Source organism: Callorhinchus milii, unplaced genomic scaffold (genome assembly GCF_018977255.1).
Source record: "Callorhinchus milii isolate IMCB2004 unplaced genomic scaffold, IMCB_Cmil_1.0 Scaffold4, whole genome shotgun sequence".
NCBI classification, from domain to species: domain Eukaryota; kingdom Metazoa; phylum Chordata; class Chondrichthyes; order Chimaeriformes; family Callorhinchidae; genus Callorhinchus; species Callorhinchus milii.
Window position 1 is genome coordinate 68,725,952 of NW_024704745.1, and position 18,855 is coordinate 68,744,806.

The window sequence follows — 18,855 nt, forward strand, 5'->3', positions numbered from 1 at the left end:
TAATTTCCACTTGTGACAGCACTGCCTTCTAGTGGTTAGCAGGTGATTCAAATGTGGATCAGTTTGGCTTAGTTGGTAACACTCTTGCCTTGGAGTCATGGGTTCAAACCGCCTATCAGGTCTTTCAGCTCACAGTCCAGCCTGACACTCCAATGAAGGAGGAGGGAAGTGCTGCCTTTTTGGAAGTGCCCTTCTGCATGTTAGATATTAAAGCAAGGTCCTGTTCAGGCAGGGCATTTTTTAAACATATGAAGTGGTTGGGAAACCTCCCAGGAGTCCCAAGGAATTCCCTACCAGTAAATTGCCCTTCCATAACAATAATAATATAATAAAGGTAATGGCGATTCTGTTGGCAGTCGACAAGGGGTCACTGTTTTCACAGAATTTTAGGCACATTTTACAGAATATTATTTGATAATTAAAACTAATGTATGATTATTACTTATTAGATTCCTGCTTTCGTATTATTTTCATATCGTGTGGAGTCCCATGTTTTGGTTACAGCACTCGCCTCGCAAATGAGAGGACCCAGGGCAGTGCAAAACCTTAGGTAAGTTTCCTTGCTCCACACGCCTCTGTATAGCACCTTTCACATCAGGAGCAACCAGGGCTACTAATCCCTTTTTTATTTTTTACTGTCACTCAATCCAGGACTGTTTGTGGGACACTGCTGTGCGAAATTGGCTTCCGATTTCACCCACAAAATATACAATCAATTCACTTGATAGTATATTCTGTGAAGCACTTTGAGGTGTCTGAACGACATGATAAGTGGCTATATCAAATGCAAGGATTAGTTATTTTAATCATCCTAAAGTTTGAAACAAATACACGAAGCATTGCTTAATTTGTAGAAATCTGTTTTTAATGTTTCTGGGTGTGGGATAAGCGTATTTGAGTTCTGTCCCCATCAGTGACAACTCTTTAAAACATGCTCTGTGTTCAGGTAGACATTAAAGATCCCATGGTATTACAGTACTCGAAAAGAGAAAAAGAGTGTCTCTTGGCCAAAAGTCAGTGCTCAGATAAAATCGATTGTTCACAAAAAATCGATTTTTCACATTACAGCTGTTTCTGGGACATTGTTATCTGCAAATTGGCTGCCAAGTATGCCTGGGGCCAATGCAAACAGGAAATCAAAAAAGTCAACAGACAAAAGCAGTGTGCATTCGTAATAGTTCCCTTACTTTCATCTCAGCATTTGCTATTTTAGTATTAAAGATTTATGCATTGCAGCATCCAATATTTATAGAATGCCTTTGTCGTGAAAACCCTTTAGCATCTATAAACACTCAAAAACCTTGCCCTAAGTTTTCTCTAGGGAGTTAGTAGCTTTAAGCGCTTTTTTTTAATTCCAGAGTCTCTCCTACCTGCTCCCTTTGAATTGCTCTTTTCCTCACCTCATCCATCTCAACGCATAGCTCTTTGAGGGAGCTTTCAGTCATACTCACCCTTTCTACTATATATTTTTTGTATTGTAATCAATGTCTAAATTAAAATTACATTCCAATTCCATAATAGTCCTAATCCTAAATCAGGTCGGCCCACACTACAAGGACACCGCTGACAATAGACCAGCCTGACTCATCAATGGGATGCGGAGGAGTAGAATAGTCACTGGGGAGGGGGAAGGAATTCTTCTCCCTTGGTTCCCGATAAGCCGAAGCTGCAACAGATAGGGGAGCCCTAACTAAATAGGCAATGGGAAGCTTACCAGAAGTTGCACAGAACTTCTTTTTAAAATGATCCCCTGGAGGCTATCAATCTCCTAAAAAGCTTTGTTTTATTTTATTTATTTCCCACGTCTCTGACTGTTCAGCGCTTTGGGAGGTCCTCCCAAAGTGAAAGGCATGCTGTAAATATAATTTTGTTGTTGTGGAAAAAACAAGTTGCAGTTCTTCATGAGTGGTCTTAAACACAAAGGTTTTGCTGATTTTTACGGAGAACTCAATTCCATCCACACGTAACAATCGCTCACAGCCATCTTTAGCAAGAAGCAATAGATAGTGTTGAGGAACAGAAATTCTGGATGAGTTCCCGTTCTCCAGCCAGGTGTATCAAAGTCAATTACAGCAGCCCTACTGCCACCCCGGTTGAGATTAGTTCACTCAATATGCACCAGGTGCCAGCAAACACTATGTCCCAACGTCCACCAGGATTCCTCTCTGGGACCTGTCACACTCTGTTTCCTTACTGGGCAGTGACTCTATAATCACTTTACGTAAAACCTGCTTTCAGCTGCGGATACAGTTCTTTTTATTTCTTGCTACATTTACTCAGAGTGGAGACAATGGGACAGATTGTAGGGAATAGAAATGTCACACTGATGTACAAAAAGGCTGTTCTTGTGAGGCTGGGCGCAAGTTACATTGCGGCAGCAGCTTGTGAGGTTAGCTCCACAGTACGTCAATTCCTGACCACTGCACGCTTGATGTCGTCATCGGATGCAAAGAGATACGTCCAACAATGTCATCCTCTCAGCCTCAATATTCTTAACAAATGTCTTTTTTCTAAAAAGTAATTTGTCAATGCTTCGCAATGAGACTGTAAATTTACTGTGCAAACCTTTAATGCTCCCTTCATATTTAACCTTTCAATGTACATTTCCTGTGTTCGGGCTCCCTTTGAAATGTGTTGAAGACAAATCAATTTGTCTCCGCCAACAATTTTTCTTCCAGCCCCCGCACAGTCTCATGTTGTGTTCCTCAGTGCTCTGTCCTCGGTCCTCTTCTCTTTAGCCTCTACATGCTCCCCCTCGGTGACATCATCTGCAGACATGGGGTCAACTTCCACATGTACAACGGATGACACCCAAATCTACGTCTCTGCCTCCACCCTCGATTCCAGGACATTCTGTCTGACGTCAAGTCCTGGATAAGAGCCAATTTTCTAAAGCTGAATATCAGCAAGACTGAGGCTCTCCTGATTGGCGCACCTCAGGCACTGGCAGCATCAGCGTCCACGGATCAAGCCAGTTAGGAACCTGGGCATCTTGTTCGACCCTCACCTGTCCTTTCTCCCCCATATCCATGAGATGTCCCGCTCTGCCTTCCCCCACCTCTGCCACTACCTCACCCGTCAGGCCGCCAAAAGCCTCATACACACATTCGTCACCTCATGGCTCGACAACGGAAACTCCCTCCTTGTCAGCCTCGCAAACTCTTCCCTCCACACGCTGCAGATCATCCAGAACCCTGCAGCTCGTGTCCTATCCCGCACGAGGCTCCATGACCCCATCACCCCTACCCTCGCCCGGCTTCACTGGCTCCCCATCCCTCAGATGATAAAATTAAAAATCCTCGTCCTCACTTTCAAGCCCTCCACGGCCTTGACCCCTCCTACATCTCTGACCTGCTGACCCCCTATAAACCTGTCCGCTCTCTCCGTTCAGCAGGCTCCGACCTGCTCCAGGTCTCCTGCCCGACCCAGGCTACTGTCGGCGGCCGGGCTTTCAGCCCCTCTGCTCCTACTCTTTGGAACTCCATCCCACATTCCCTTCGCCTTGCTCCCTCTCTTGCCTCCTTCAAGGCAGGACTCAAGACCCTTCTTTTCGACCGTGCCTTCAGCCGCCCTCCTACCCCCTCTGCGTCTCCCCCATCCCAACCCTGCCCCCCATGCTCAGGTCCTGATCCCTGACTGTTCAGTGCCTTGGGAGGTCCTCCCGGCGTGAAAGGTGCTTTACAAATGTAATTTTGTTGTTGTTTTGTCCTAACTGTATCATTCTTTGCCAGGATTGTGTGAACTTCAACAACCCTTAAGTCTCTGGAAATTATCACAATATTATTCTTACGGTTGTCCACTGTGGCTTTTGTTTCTCCCCCGCCCCACCCCCCGGTTAAGTGCTTTTCACTGTTTAAAAGTCCTCCGACTACCTCGAGAACTCCGCAGAAAAGGTTAAAATGATGGAAGAGAACGAAAAATGGCCAATTCTTCAGTGTTCGCACTAATCAACATTCCTTTTTTTATTTAGGGATTCAGCCACACGTGAAATGATATCAAGGATGATTAGTCCTCGCATTTGAGTCAGCATCTACAATGTATTGGCCCACAAAACACAATCACTCCACTTTACAATGTATCCGGTTGGAGACAGTTTGAGACATCCTCCTGACGTGAAAGGCGTTATACCAAATGCAAGGATTATTATTTTATTTATTAACATCAAAACGTCTGGGTTGAAAGAGCCTAGAGGCTTTCACCCTGCACCCTCGTGAAGCCGTGCTACCCCACTTCACGTGTGGAGAATGCATTCTTGGAAAAAGTCAAAATGTTTCCAGTTGTAACAACCCCACAGTCAAGGTGGCAAAGGACAAGCACTCAACCTTGATACTCAATATCATGATTACAATGTGATTGTTTACAATGATCTATTCTTCGATCCATGTGAGAATAAACGGACATCATAAAAGCTGCGAGAGTCATTTGTTCTTTCAAATGCTGACTCTTTGCTCTGCCTGAATAAAACTAGTTCAATAGAAATGTGCACAGTTCATAGAGTTTTTCTTCTACATTTGTCACTCAGCCAATGCTGTTGCACCCTGTGTTCCAGAAAGTGGCATTTCTACATTTGTTCAAATTGAAGCTGCTAAACTTGCACACTAATACACCATAGGAAAAATAGCCTCACTAAATTTTCCTCCTACGTTTATGTTTACTATGTTTTCTTAATTGGCAGTGACAACCATGACTCTAGAAACACAATGACTCCATATCTGTGGCTTTGCACCACACCTACAGAACAATAACGTGGTAAACAATGCAAACATATATTGTACTAGGAATACAAACAACAGGAGTAGGCCATTCAGCCCATCAAGTCAGCCCCCATTAAATCTAAAGCCATGATCGATTTTTCTGCCTTTTCTCTAAACTTAACACAGCACTCTTCCTAACCAGCCTATCCACCTCTCTCAAACTCCTCATTCACCTTGGCATCTATGGCCTGAGGCAGATCATTCTACATTCTCACAACCCTTACTGTAAAGATAATGTATCAGTAGCATAGAAGATTTCTGCCACAGGGAGGAGGCCATTCAGATCATGGTATCTGTGCCAGATTAAGCAGTGAACTGTTCAGTCATCGTAAAGATGAGCCGGCAAATTACAAAAAGAACAACAAAATTATATTTGTATAGTGCCTTTCACATCGGGAGGACATCCCAAGGTACTGGACAGTCAGTGTTTCGGACCCGAGCTGGGGGGTCAGGATTGGGGAGGGTGGAAGCAGAGTGATAGAAGGCACTGTCAAAGAGCAGGGTCTTGAGATGGGTCTTGAAGGAGACGAGGGAGAGATGAGGCACAGGGATGGAGTTCCAGAGGGTGGGGGCAGAGTGGCTGAAGGCCCGCCCGCCAATGGTGGTGTGGGTGAGGCGGGGGACGTGAAGCAGGCTAGAGCCCTCTGAGTAGAGGGAGCGGGCAGGATGGTAGGGGGTTAGGAGGTCGCAGAGGTAAGGGGGAGCAAGGCCATGGAGGACTCTGAAGGTGAGGACCAGGATCTTGAATGTATCCTCTGTGTGTTGGGAAGTCAGTGGAGTCGGATGAGGATGGGGGTGATAGGGTTGCGAGCTTGGTGTGAGAGAGGACACAGGTTGCAGAGTTCTAGATGATCTGCAGCCTATGGAGGAAGGAGTTAGGGAGGATGACAAGCAGGGAGTTTGCATAGTCAAACCTGGATGTTATGAATGCATATATGAGTGTTTTGGCAGCCTGTGGTGTGAGACAGTGGCGGAGCCGGGTGATGTTGCGGAGGTGGGGAAAGGCAGAGTGGGTCATGGCACAAATGTGGGGTAGAAAGGATATTTGGGGGTCAAACAAGATGCCAAGGTTCCGGATTGGCTTAGTAACCGGAGTATGCATCCATGGATGGTGATGCTGTCGGTGCCTGAGGTTTGGAGGCGCTGACGGAAGCCAAACAGGAGGGCCTCGGTCTTGTTGCCATTCAACTGAAGAAAGTTAGCTCTCAGTAAATTAAGTTGATCAACAGATTACAATGTCCCCATGAAATCTCATCACAAATCTATACTCAGGTGAGTTGCATCACTGCCCCGTAATAAATCCTCTCTTCCAGCCAACAATAACCATGATAAACCCTCAATGTATTCCAGCTTTACAACACACTCCATGGTTACAATGACTTTCTGTTGAGTCCATTCAAATTGGGTTTACTGTTTATCACAGCAGTCTCCATCTGTTCACAAGCACCACAAGTATTAATAGACTGATCAGCAGCAAACCCCTCATGTCCAATACTTTGAAGTCAATCCTTTTTCTTGCTTGCAAGTAAGACGACGATAGAGTTGTAGAGTCAGTCTATGCTGCCACTTATTTGGTTGTTATTTGTTAAAAGGGATGTGGAGGGCGGAGAATATTTAAGTGTCGAAGCAGCATTAAAAACACCAACTGAGTAAGTCAACCCAGATCAGTTGGTCACACGACTCCAATGCAATGCTGGAGGAATGCTACTTTGTTGGAGATGCCATCCTTCAGATAAGGCATTAAACTGAGGTCCCATATGCCTGTTCAGCTGTACGTTAACTAGCTATTGCCAAGATTTTTTTAAAAACAGTGATCATTCATTTCAGGACTGTGTGGGGCATTGCTGTGCTCAATTAGCTACTGTCCACGTTTGCTCACAGTCACTACGCATTACAATAAATCCTGTGAAGCGCTTTGAGACATCCTCCTGACATGCAAGGAGCTATATCAAATGCAAGGATTACTATAGATAGGAAGATCATTTTCCCCCGTCATAGAGAGCTGCCAATCTGGGGAGCTGCAAGCTGCATATCACAAGGAACTTCCCAAACGTAGAAGGGGAAAAACTGGCTGCTGATCAGCCCACAGCACCGCTGCAATCCCCAGGCACCAGGAACGACAAGAGACCTGAGGAGGTTCAGGTAACTACACAGGGACAGGTTATTCACTCCCAGTCAATTTATTAGTTCAGGACAGTACTGTATATCAAATGCAAGGATTATTATTTATTATTACCTTTCAAATTCCATTTCCTCTCATCTCTCTAAATGCTCTTTACTGCTCAAGTGCCCATTTATCTCCCTCGCAAACATTTCAATTGATTCCACAGATACAGAGCCTTCTGAGGTAGTGCATGCCACAATCCCACAACACTGTCTGAGGACATGTTTCCTCGATTTACCTTTAACAATCTATGCTCTCATTTTAAGACTGAGATTATCTGCCCAATTAGACAGGATGAAAGACGCAGAACCAGCCCCCATCTGCCTGTTTAGGTGGAAGTTAAAGATCCCACGGCACTATTGAGAAAGAAAAGGGTGTTTCTCCCAGTTTCCTGAGCAACAATCATCTAGACACAATTGCTCTTTCACTTCATGACTGTTGATGAGACGTTGCTGTGTGCAAATTGGCTGCCGCGTTCACATACAAAACACACAGTCACTACTCTTCACAGTAATATCTTTCTTTAGTAGTGCTTCAAGCGCACTTAATGACATAAAGTGCTATATAAATGTAAATTGTTATAATAAAAATTGTGTATTTGACATACCATCTACAATGTCGAGAATATCTCTTTAAGAACTTTGCAATGTTTCTGTAAAAGAGGATGACGTTTCTCTTGGTCTCCCGCCCAACAATCCTCCAGATACAATTGCTATACAATGTTATTACACAAATTATCATGCTGTCAAAACAACTTGAAATGATTCAAAGGAATTACTGTAAAGTGTAGTGATCATGTATTTTGTAATCAAATGGGGCAGCCAATACACCCACAGCACTATTCTACGAACAGTCATGAAGTAAATGAATAATTGTCTCTGGAAGATTGTTGGGCAGACACCAAGAAAAACTCCATCAACTTTTCAAATAGTGCCACAGAATCTTTACCTCCCACCTGAACAGATAGATGGAATTTTAGTTTTGCCCCCACTCCTGGTTTTGGTGACTTGCCAGCAGTTTGAAGCTGTTTGGGACGTCTTTCCGATGTGAAAGGTGCTATATAAATGTATATTATATTGTAAATTGTATCGCATTAGTTTTAATGGCTCACATTTAATATATTGAAGTTGAATATTCAGTGTTCATAAATTATCTAGCCATCGTGCCTCTCGAAGGTTCACTGGTGGCCTATTGGGTAAAGACAACCTGCAGTCAGTGTAGGAAAAGGCCATAAAGTGACTGAACTTTACAAGCTTGACAGGAAAAAAAGAAATGAATGTGTCTATTTACATGTTCATGAAGTATGAAACAGCACTTACTGTTTAATTTCTCCAACTGCATGAATAATAATAATAATAATCCTTGCATTTGATATAGTGCCTTATCCCATTTTTGAGACATCTCAACATGCTTCATAGGATATATTATAAAGTGAATTGATGGTATATTTTGTGAACTAAATATATTTCAGCATACACAGAGAAAAGCTCTGGTTTACTCAACGGACCTGAAGATAGAGACTTATACAACTGTCTTAAAAGATGGACGTCCATCAGTAAAATCCCTATTAATCTGGATTGACTATTTATCCACTTAGAAAAGTATCATAGAAAATTTACAGCAGAGAAGGAGGCCAGTCTCTTCTGTGCTGCCTCTCATGTAGTGGAGCCATCTACTCTAATCCCATTCCCTTGCTTTTTCTCCATTTCTCTATTTGCAGTAAGCATTTTCATATACTGACAACTCTTTGTGCAAAAATGTCTTCTAACCTTCCTCCTCTCTTCTAGTGATAATTCTCTATTGTGTCCACATGTTACTGACTCACAGAATTACATGGAACATTGCAGCTCGGCCATTCAACCCATTAATCTGTGCCACGGTTTATACTCCACATGAGCCTGCACCACATCCTTATCCCCTATGCAAGGGAGAGTGAGGCACACAAATTGGCTGCCATGTTCACCTACAATGCACAGTCATTAAAATCATTACACATCATAGCAAATTCTGTGAAGTGCTTTGAGACATCCTCCGACCACGAAAAGCGCAATATTCAATGCTGGCCTTATTATATTATTACACCTCTCTATTCCCTTCTCCCACATGTAGGCATCACATTTCCTCTTAAATGTATTGATTTTTTTTGCTTCAACGACCGCTCCCAGCCCTCTCATTTTGGTCCGCCACCAAGTGGAAACAAACCATCAACATCCACCTTATCAAATCCTTTCAAAATGTTAAACATTACTTAATAAAAAAAAACTTGCATTTGATATAGCGCCTTATCACATCTTCGAGACATCTCAAAGCGCTTCACAGGTTATACTGTAAAGTGTAGTGACTGTATATTTTGTGGGCGAAACACAGCAGCCAATTGCACACAGCAGTGTCCCACAAACAGTCATGGATTGAAGTGATCAAATTATTATTTTTTTTGAAGGGATTATTACTTTCCGAAAAGCAATCTGGCAGTCGACTAACAACCGGGTTCATACTTATTACTAGGTAAATAGAGGCTTGTGGAGTAAGGAAACTTGCGCAACGTTCCTCCCTGCCAGGAATCGAACGCAGGGTCCTCTCGCTTGCGAGGCAAGTGCTCTAACCACTGAGCTACAAGTTTTCTTCAGTGAAAACAGTCTCAATTTTTCAAGTCATTTAACAACCTGGTGAATTTTCACTGCCGACTTAATGACTGTGATGTCCTTCCTGCAATGTGGCCCTCCAGCCCTGCCCACCCCCGGCCGCCCAGCTCTCCCACCGCCCGTCCAGCCCTCCCCCCCGGTCGCCCAGCCCTCCCCCCGCTCGCCAGCCCAGCCCTCCCCCCCCGCCCAGCTCTCCCCCCCCGCCCAGCCCTCCCCCAACCACCCAGCCTACCCGCCCACCCGCCCAGCCCTCCCCCCCGCCCACCCACCCTCCCCTCCTGCCCACCCGCCCAGCCCTCATTCCCTCTCCAATTGACATTGAGCCATAACCTCAGTTACGTTCAGCCTGACACGATTTCCAGGAACTACCACAAGACCTGGACAAGGTGAATATGAGGGTAGATTTTCCAAAGATATCAAAATCCCTGAGAGGAAACATTAAAATGATTTTGTTTTAATCGGCACAAGATGTACAGCTGTGAAACCTCAGCACCCTCGAGTTTATCAATGTCACAGACATTGGGTATGATTCTAAACCAGCGAGTACAGAAGGGGTGAGTCTATTCCAATCCATGCCTGTAGTTGGCTCTCCCTGTCATCAGGAAAGCAGATTACAAAACAATTGCAAAAATATAATCTTGGACCAACGATTTATCTGTGGCCTTGCTGCTCACTGAATACTTAGTGACCTTAGCAATGGGGGGAATTAACAAACTGGAAATATTAAATAAAACAACAGGTTTAAACAACAAATGCTGATGTTAATGATTGAGAGCTGGTTATTACAATACGATGCAAAATTACATTTGTATAGTGCCTTTTACGTCAGGAGGACGTTCCAAGGCACTGGTGTACAATACATTGGCCTATTGAGCAAAGAGAGGCACTTATCGTCAAGGGGAATGGGGAGGTGGGGTAAAGATTATTAAAAACAAAAGCATCCTTTTACTTCAAATGAAATAGCTGCTGCACTGAAATAATTCCAGGCATGCAAAGGAAATAAATGTTGAAAGAGCAGCAAAAACAGGGTGAGAATTGAAGTGCTTTTTTCTGGAGGGTGGTGTGGGGTGGGGGGTAAGAATAATAATCGTTGCATTTGATATAGCGCATTATCACATAGTTGAGACGTCTCAAAGCACTTCACAGAATACACAGTACGGTAAAGGTAAAATATAAAGACTGTATATTTTGTGGGCGAAACAAAATACAGTCAATTCACGTCTATATCCTGAGCACAACAGTGGTGGGCGGATCAAGCTGAAGTCTTTCCAACGCAGATAAGATCCGTGCTGCTAACACAAGATTAGATAGATGGATTCCTCCTTCCGCACACACACACACACACACACACATTAAACAACTGATTTAACACCATTTGAGCATTAAACTGTTTGCCATTGGGTTGAATGACAGACGCAGGTACTGTGGCTGGTGTGCTGAAATCGGACCCACTGACACCGACTGAGGCGCTCTGCCCAGCCACCCAACGCTAGCAGCAAAGAAAAAGAATAATAAATAATAGCCAGCGGGGGTGGACCTTCCTTTTCTCTGGGCAAGCTGCAGTGGCGGCGGTGTTTACAGCATGTAAATAATAATGAAAACAATAATAACAATAATCTTTGCACTTGATATAGCACCTTATCACGTCGCCGATTTATACATAAATAAAAATCTAAATATATATATATATAATATATACAGTGTATATATGTATAAAATTCGCACACACATATATATCTCTAACGTTGCATTTGCAAATTGCATATAAAAAAGAAACCTAATAGGGTTTATTTACCCTGTGCTGTGCCAACAAAACATACACACACACACCATCCCACTCCGCAGGGGTTTCACACCCACCCACTCACTCACTCACACCCACCCACACCCCCACACCCCCACACTCACCCACCCACCCACTCACTCACTCACACCCACCCACCCACACCCCCACACTCACCCACCCACACACTCACTCACTCACTCACTCACACCCACCCACACCCCCACACCCACCCACCCACTCACTCACTCACTCCCACCCACCCACACCCCCACACTCACCCACACACACACTCACTCACTCACACCCACACACACACCCACACACTCACACACCCACACCCACACACTCACTCACTCACACCCACCCACTCACACCCACCCACTCACCCCACCACTCACCCCCACCCACTCACCCCACCCACTCACCCCCACCCACTCACCCCCACCCACCCACACACTCACCCCCACCCACACATACCCACCCCACCCACCCACTCAACCCCACCCACTCACCCACACACCCCCACCCACACACACACTCACCCCCACCCACACATACCCACCCCACCCACCCACTCACCCCACCCACTCACCCACACACACACACCCACTCACACACTCACCCACTCACCCACCCACTCACCCCCACCCACTCACCCACACACCCCCACCCACCCACACACTCACTCCACCCACACATACCCACCCACTCACCCCACCCACCCACCCACCCACACTCAATCCCACCCACACATACCCACCCCCACCCACCCACTCCAACCCACTCACCCACACACCCACTCACCCCCACCCACACATACCCACCCTCACCCACCCACTCACCCCCACCCACTCACCCACACACCTCCACCCACCCACACACTCACTCCCACCCACACATACCCACCCCCACCCACACACTCACTCCCACCCACACATACCCACCCTCACCTACCCACTCACCCCACCCACTCACCCACCCACTCACCCCCACTCCCACTCACCCACACACCCCCACCCACCCCTCACCCACACACCCACTCACCCATCCTCACCCCCACCCACTCACCCACACCCCCCCCCACCCACTCACTCACCCCCACCCACTCACCCACACCCCCACCCACCCACTCACCCCCACCCACCCACTCACCCCACCCACCCACCCACACACCCCCACCCACCCACTCCCACCCCTCACCCACACACCCCCACCCACCCATTCCCACCCCTCACCCACACCCCCCCCACCCACTCACTCACCCCCACCCACTCACTCATCCTCACCCCCACCCACTCACCCATACCCCCCACACCCACTCACTCACCCCCACCCACTCACTCATCCTCACCCCCACCCACTCACTCACACCCCCCCCCCACCCACCCACTCCCACCCACCCACTCACTCATCCTCACCCCCACCCACTCACCCACACCCCCCCCCACCCACTCACTCACCCCCACCCACTCACTCATCCTCACCCCCACCCACTCACTCACACCCCCCCCCACCCACCCACTCCCACCCACCCACTCACTCATCCTCACCCCCACCCACTCACCCACACCCCCCACACCCACCCACTCCCACCCCTCACCCACTCACCCATCCTCATCCCCACCCACTCACCCACACCCCCCCCACCCACTCACTCACCCCCACCCACTCACCCATCCTCCCCCCCCTCCCCCCTCCACCCCCACTCACCTCCAGACGAATGGATTTTTTTCGATTTCCTTGCGAAGGACATGTTGGGGCGATCAGGCGAGCCGGGCGGGCGGCAGCCAGCGGCATACTGTGCGGGGCTCGGGCTGGCCCTCCGCGGCCGGGGTTAGTGCCCGGTGGCCCGGAGCCGAGCCCAGGGAGCCCCGCGGCCACTGCCGTGCACCGAGCAGCGCAGCATCACTGCAGTGTCTGATGCACACCCACAGTGAGGGGGGGAGACACACAGCAAACCCAGGGCTGGTGACGGGCCAACTGGAGCACTGTCACTGTCACTCCAGCATCGGGTCTGCGCTGTGCTGTCCCCACCACTCACACCACCATCACCATCACCCACACCCCCACCATCACCCACACCCCCACACCCCCACCATCACCCACACCCCCACACCCCCACCATCACCCCCACCCCCACCACCACCACCATCACCCCCACCACTCACATCATCACCCACACCCCCACACCCCACCACTCACACCACCACCACTCACACCATCACCCACACCCCACCTACACCCCCACCCCACCCCCCCACCCACACCCCACACCCACACCACCACTCACACCATCACCCACACCCACACCACCACCACTCACCCACCACCCCCACCACTCACACCCCCACCCACACCACCCTCACCATCACCCACACCCCCACCACTCACACCACCACTCACACCATCACCCACACCCCCACCACCCCCACCCCCACCACTCACACCACCACTCACACCCCCACCACTCACACCACCACTCACACCATCACCCCCACCACCTCCACCCCCACCACTCACACCACCACTCACACCATCACCCCACCACCCCCACCCCCACCACTCACACCACCACTCACACCATCACCCACACCCCCACCACCCCCACCCCCACCACTCACACCCCCACCCACACCCCCACCACTCACACCCACACCCACACCCCCACCCCCACCACTCACACCACCACTCACATCACCCACACCCCACTCACACCCCACCACTCACACCGACACCCACACCACCCTCACCATCACCCCACCCCCACTCACACCACCACCCCCACCCACCCACACCCCACTACTCACACCCCCCCACCACCCACACCCCCACCACCACCATCACCCACAACCCCACCACTCACACCCCCACCACTCACACCCCCACCACCCACACCCCCACCACCACCCACACCCCACCACCACCCACACCCCCACCACCCCCACACCCCCATCACCACCCACACCCCCACTACTCACACACCCCCACCACCCACACCCCCACTCACACCACCACTCACCCCCCACTCACACCCCCACTCACACCCCCACCCCCACCCCCACTCACACCACCACCCACATCCCCACCACCCACCCATCACCCACACCCCCATCACCCACTCACACCACCACTCACCCCCCCACCACCACCACCACCACCACCGTCACCCCTACTCACACCCCCACCACTCACACCACCACCACCACCACTCACACCCCCACCACTCACACCCCCACCACCACCCCCACCCCCAGCACTCACACCCCCACCCCCAGCACTGACACCCACACCCCCACCCCCATCACTCACACCCCCACCCCCAGCACTCACACCCCCACCCCCACCCATACCCCCACCACCACCACCATCACCCACACCCCCACCACTCACACCCCCACCACTCACACCACCATCACCCACACCCCCACTCACACCCCCACCACTCACACCACCATCACCCACACCACCACCCCCACCACTCACACCACCACCACCATCACCCCCTTTTGTTGGTTGGTTTGTTTCCAATGGACAGTTTGCCTTTGCTGCACTGATTTGTGATCTGTGGCCCCAAAAAATGGGGGGTTTCTTCCCCCCCACTACCCCCCCCCCCCCCCCACACCTCCAATCTCACCTCCAAATGCCTATTTCTTACTTTAAAGCCAACCTTCACCATCACTGGTTTCTCCCATGAGCTCATCCACCCTCTCCACCCCCCCCCCACCACCCCACCCCCACACACCCCCCCTCCATAATTATTATCGTTATTAATAGTAATGGTCATATTTGATTTTATATTAAACAACAACTTGCGTTTATATAGGGGGTGGCGGGGGGGGGGGGGAGGGTTTGACCGTAGCCCCGGTCCGTGACCTGGAGACGGGGAAGGAAAGGGGGAAGGCGGAGGGACAGGAGGAGTTCCAGCGCCCACCTCTCTCGTCAGGAGAAGGTCTCAAAGCTCTTCAGAGGATATACCGTAAAAAGTTTGGTGATTAGTTACTTTTGTGCGCGACAGCTAATTTGCGCACAGCAATGTCCAACAACCACCGACATCGACGACCGGCGAATTTTATTCGGGGGGGGATTGTGGAGAAACAAATTTGCCCGCCCCGACCCACCATCGGCAGTCGGGCCTTCAGCCTTTCTGCCCCTAACCTATGGAACGCCATCCCACATTCCCTTTGGCTCTCTTGGCCTTCAAAACGTCTGCTCCATCACCAACAAGACCCTGGCCATCACTGAACTCGCCCTCGATGAGAACATTAATATTATGGCCCTCACTGAAACCTGGATCACCCCAGGTGACACCTTCGCCCTCACTGAGCCCACACCAACCGGCTACACCTACCACCATGTCCCACGCCCCAACCGCCCTCATATCCAGGGCGTCACTTGCCCTATCCCCCTACTCCAGCGGCTCATTCCCCTCTTTTGAACACCTTACCCTCTGCCATCCCTCCCACTCTCTCTAAAAATCCCCCATCAAAATCCTCCCCCATCTTCATCTCTGACATCTCCACCCCTCGTCTCTGCTCCAACTGCCTCATCATCCTAGGCAACTTCAATCTCCACTTCAATTCCTCCTGCTCTACCTCCTCAGACTTCTCCTCTCCTCTCTCAACTTCTCCCTCCACATTCACTCTGCTACCCACACACACGGTCACCCGCTCGACCTGGTGATCACCAGGGGCCTCAGCGTCTTGGATGTCAACATCACCGACAGGGCAATCTCTGACCACCATTTCAAATCCCTCAACTCCCATATCCCTCCCCCCACTGCCTCCAAAATTACCACCAGGAGAGGACACGGGCTGCAGAGTTCTGGATTATCTGCAGCCTGTGGAGGGAGGAGTTGGGAAGGCCGACATGCAGGCCGTTTGCATAGTCGAGCCTGGAGGTGATGAAGGCATGAACAGGAGTTTCAGTGGCCTGAGGAGTGAGGTAGTGGCAGAGTCACTAACGGTCGATTGCAAAATCTGGCTGGACCACATCACCTATGCAGCTGTCACATCAAAGCTCGATTACGGAAACCCCCTCCTCATCGGCCTTCCCAACTCTTCCATTCACAAGCTGCAGATCATCCAAAAGTCTGCAGCTCGTGTACTCTCATACACAAGCCTCCGTGACCCCATCACTCCCACCCTCACCTGACTCCACTGGCTCCCCATCCCTCAGAGAATCGAGTTCAAGATCCTTGTCCTCACTTTCAAGGCCATCCATGGCCTTGCCCCCTCCTACCTCTCTGACCTGCTGACTCCCTACCAACCTGCCCGCTCCCTATGTTCAGCGGGCTCCGGCCTGCTCCATGTCTCCCACCCGACCCACCCTACCTTTGGTGGCCGAGCTTTCAGCCGCTCTGCTCCCACACTCTGGAACTCCATCCCACGGTCCCTTCGCCTCGCTTCCTCCCTTGCCTCCTTCAAGGCCGGTCTCAAGACCCTTCTCTTTGATCGTACCTTTGGTCGCCCTCCCACTTCTCTGCCTCCCCTTACCCCTACACCACCCCTCCCCCATACTCGGGGGCCAACTCGAGACTGTTCAGCGCATTGGGACGTCCTCCCGACGTGAAAGGTGCTCTGTAAATGTAATTTTGTTGTTGCCTCGCTCCCACCTTGCCTCCTTCAAGGTGTGTCTCAAAACCTTCCTCTTACCACCTTCTTACCCTCCCTGTCCTCCACTCTCCTTGATCCTGACCCCCAGTTCGAGTCCAAATCCCTGACTGTCCAGCACCTTGGGACGTCCTCCTGACGTGAAAGGCGCTATACAAATGTAATTGTACATTGTATTTGTATTGTGTTTACGTACAAACGCTCCTCTCAGTAACAAACTCTCATATTAATTTGATCCAAAGGCATATTCAGCAATGTCATCGATCCATCAACTTTCACGTTGGCTCACTTACCTTAAGGGGAAAGGGCAGGTAAGTGGGCTGAAAGGACTGCCCTTGAAAGAGCTGGCGCAGACACAAAGGACCGAATGGCCTTCTTCTATGCTATGAAGTTCTATGGCTCTCTGGCAGTTTGCCAGTTAGTTCAGGGACGTTTCAGTTTCCCTGGTCTGGTAGGTTTCTTTTTGAAGACTTTTTTCAAAGGTAAATAATAGCGTGATGATAAAAAAAAATACCACAACCCGCTTGTTGCTACAGCACAAACTAAACAAGATGTTGATTAGTGAGATGACAGCAGGACCAATTAAATATAGGAACATACAAAGCCAGAATATACCACTGTGATCCTGGTTCACTTGGGAGCACTCTCACCTCAGAGTTAGATGGTTATGAGTTCAAGGCCCAAATTGGAACTTTGAACTCAGTCTTGGCGGACACTTCGATTAAATGTCTGGGGTGTGCTGCACTGTTGGAGGTGCTGTCCTTCAGGTGAGAAGTTAAACCAAGGTCCTGTCTCCCTGCTCACAAGATCCCATGGGACTTTTCAAAAAGACAAGGAAAATCACAACACTTATTATATCTACAATAACTGCAGTAACCAAACAACTAACAGAGGGTCATCAAATGGTGCAAAAACAGACCTGTACTCGCCCAATAATTCAATAGGTCCTATTTGTAGGCGTGAATTAATGCAGAACAATACGAAGACAGATAGCTAAGATGCCTGGAAATACCAACAATTGAATAAAATTAAAAAGCATAACTCCAAAACACAATCCTATTGTAAATCAACAACCAGCATCAATGAATAGTGCAGCCAGATAATCCATCAAAGGAAGACATTCAAGCTAAGACGTATGAGATTCAGACTAAGACAAATAGAATTGAGGTCATGAAGCAATGCTTCACATAGAAGGCTTTGAAGATGTGAAATACTCTGCCTCAGAAAGCAATAACAGGTGGAATCAATAGGAATGCTCGACAGATCCTTGGTTGGTTGAGTTATAGAAGGGATAGAGTGGAACAGTAGGGAATTGAGATTAAAAGATCTCACAAACTGGTGGTGAAAAGGTTCGACCAGCTGAGTGGCCTGCTCCTGTTTGGACTGTGAAGGAGGGGGAAACAAGTGGAAGGCACATAAAATGCATTTTAGATTTTAGAACATATTTACGTATTCTATAAAATTCCTCTCCGTGAGTTAACAAAAACAGCATCAACTTGCACATATATAGTGTCTCAGAGCGTTTAACACTGGCGGAGCCTGAAAGGTCAGCACCTTCAACACCCCCACCCCCACATAAAAAGGCAGTAAGGCATTAAAAATAAGTTAACCAGAGCTGCAATAAATAGCTTTACAACCTACTAATGTGCACTAAGTGCTGATCCAGAAAAAATGCACAGAAGACTATCTGATAAAGAAAACTGCGAGACAGCACAGGGAGGCCATGAAAAAAAAGCAGCGATAAATCAGTTAACTGTCTTAAAACGAAGACAGGTAGAGATTTTAGCCACAATTCCCTTCTACATGTCCATCACCCCAGCCCTACCAGACATTACTGACTCCCTATGTCACATGAGAATGAGTTCAAGGTCCTCACCCTCACTTATAAATTTCTTCATGC

General features: G+C 49.0%; 1 protein-coding gene across 2 annotated transcripts in view; it reads right to left on the reverse strand.

Annotated features, from left to right (window-relative positions):
• Positions 1–18,855, reverse strand: part of atp8a2 (ATPase phospholipid transporting 8A2) — a 285,157-nt gene that overhangs the window by 257,566 nt on the left and 8,736 nt on the right. The window contains exon 1 of one of the 2 annotated variants that reach the window (XM_042333953.1): positions 13,057–13,171. The exons of the other annotated variant lie outside the window; for it this stretch is intronic. Within the exon in view, the coding sequence (XP_042189887.1) occupies positions 13,057–13,099 (43 nt within the window). The 5' untranslated portion in view covers positions 13,100–13,171. Of the gene's footprint in view, positions 1–13,056; positions 13,172–18,855 lie in introns of those variants that run through there. 2 annotated transcript variants of the gene reach the window in all.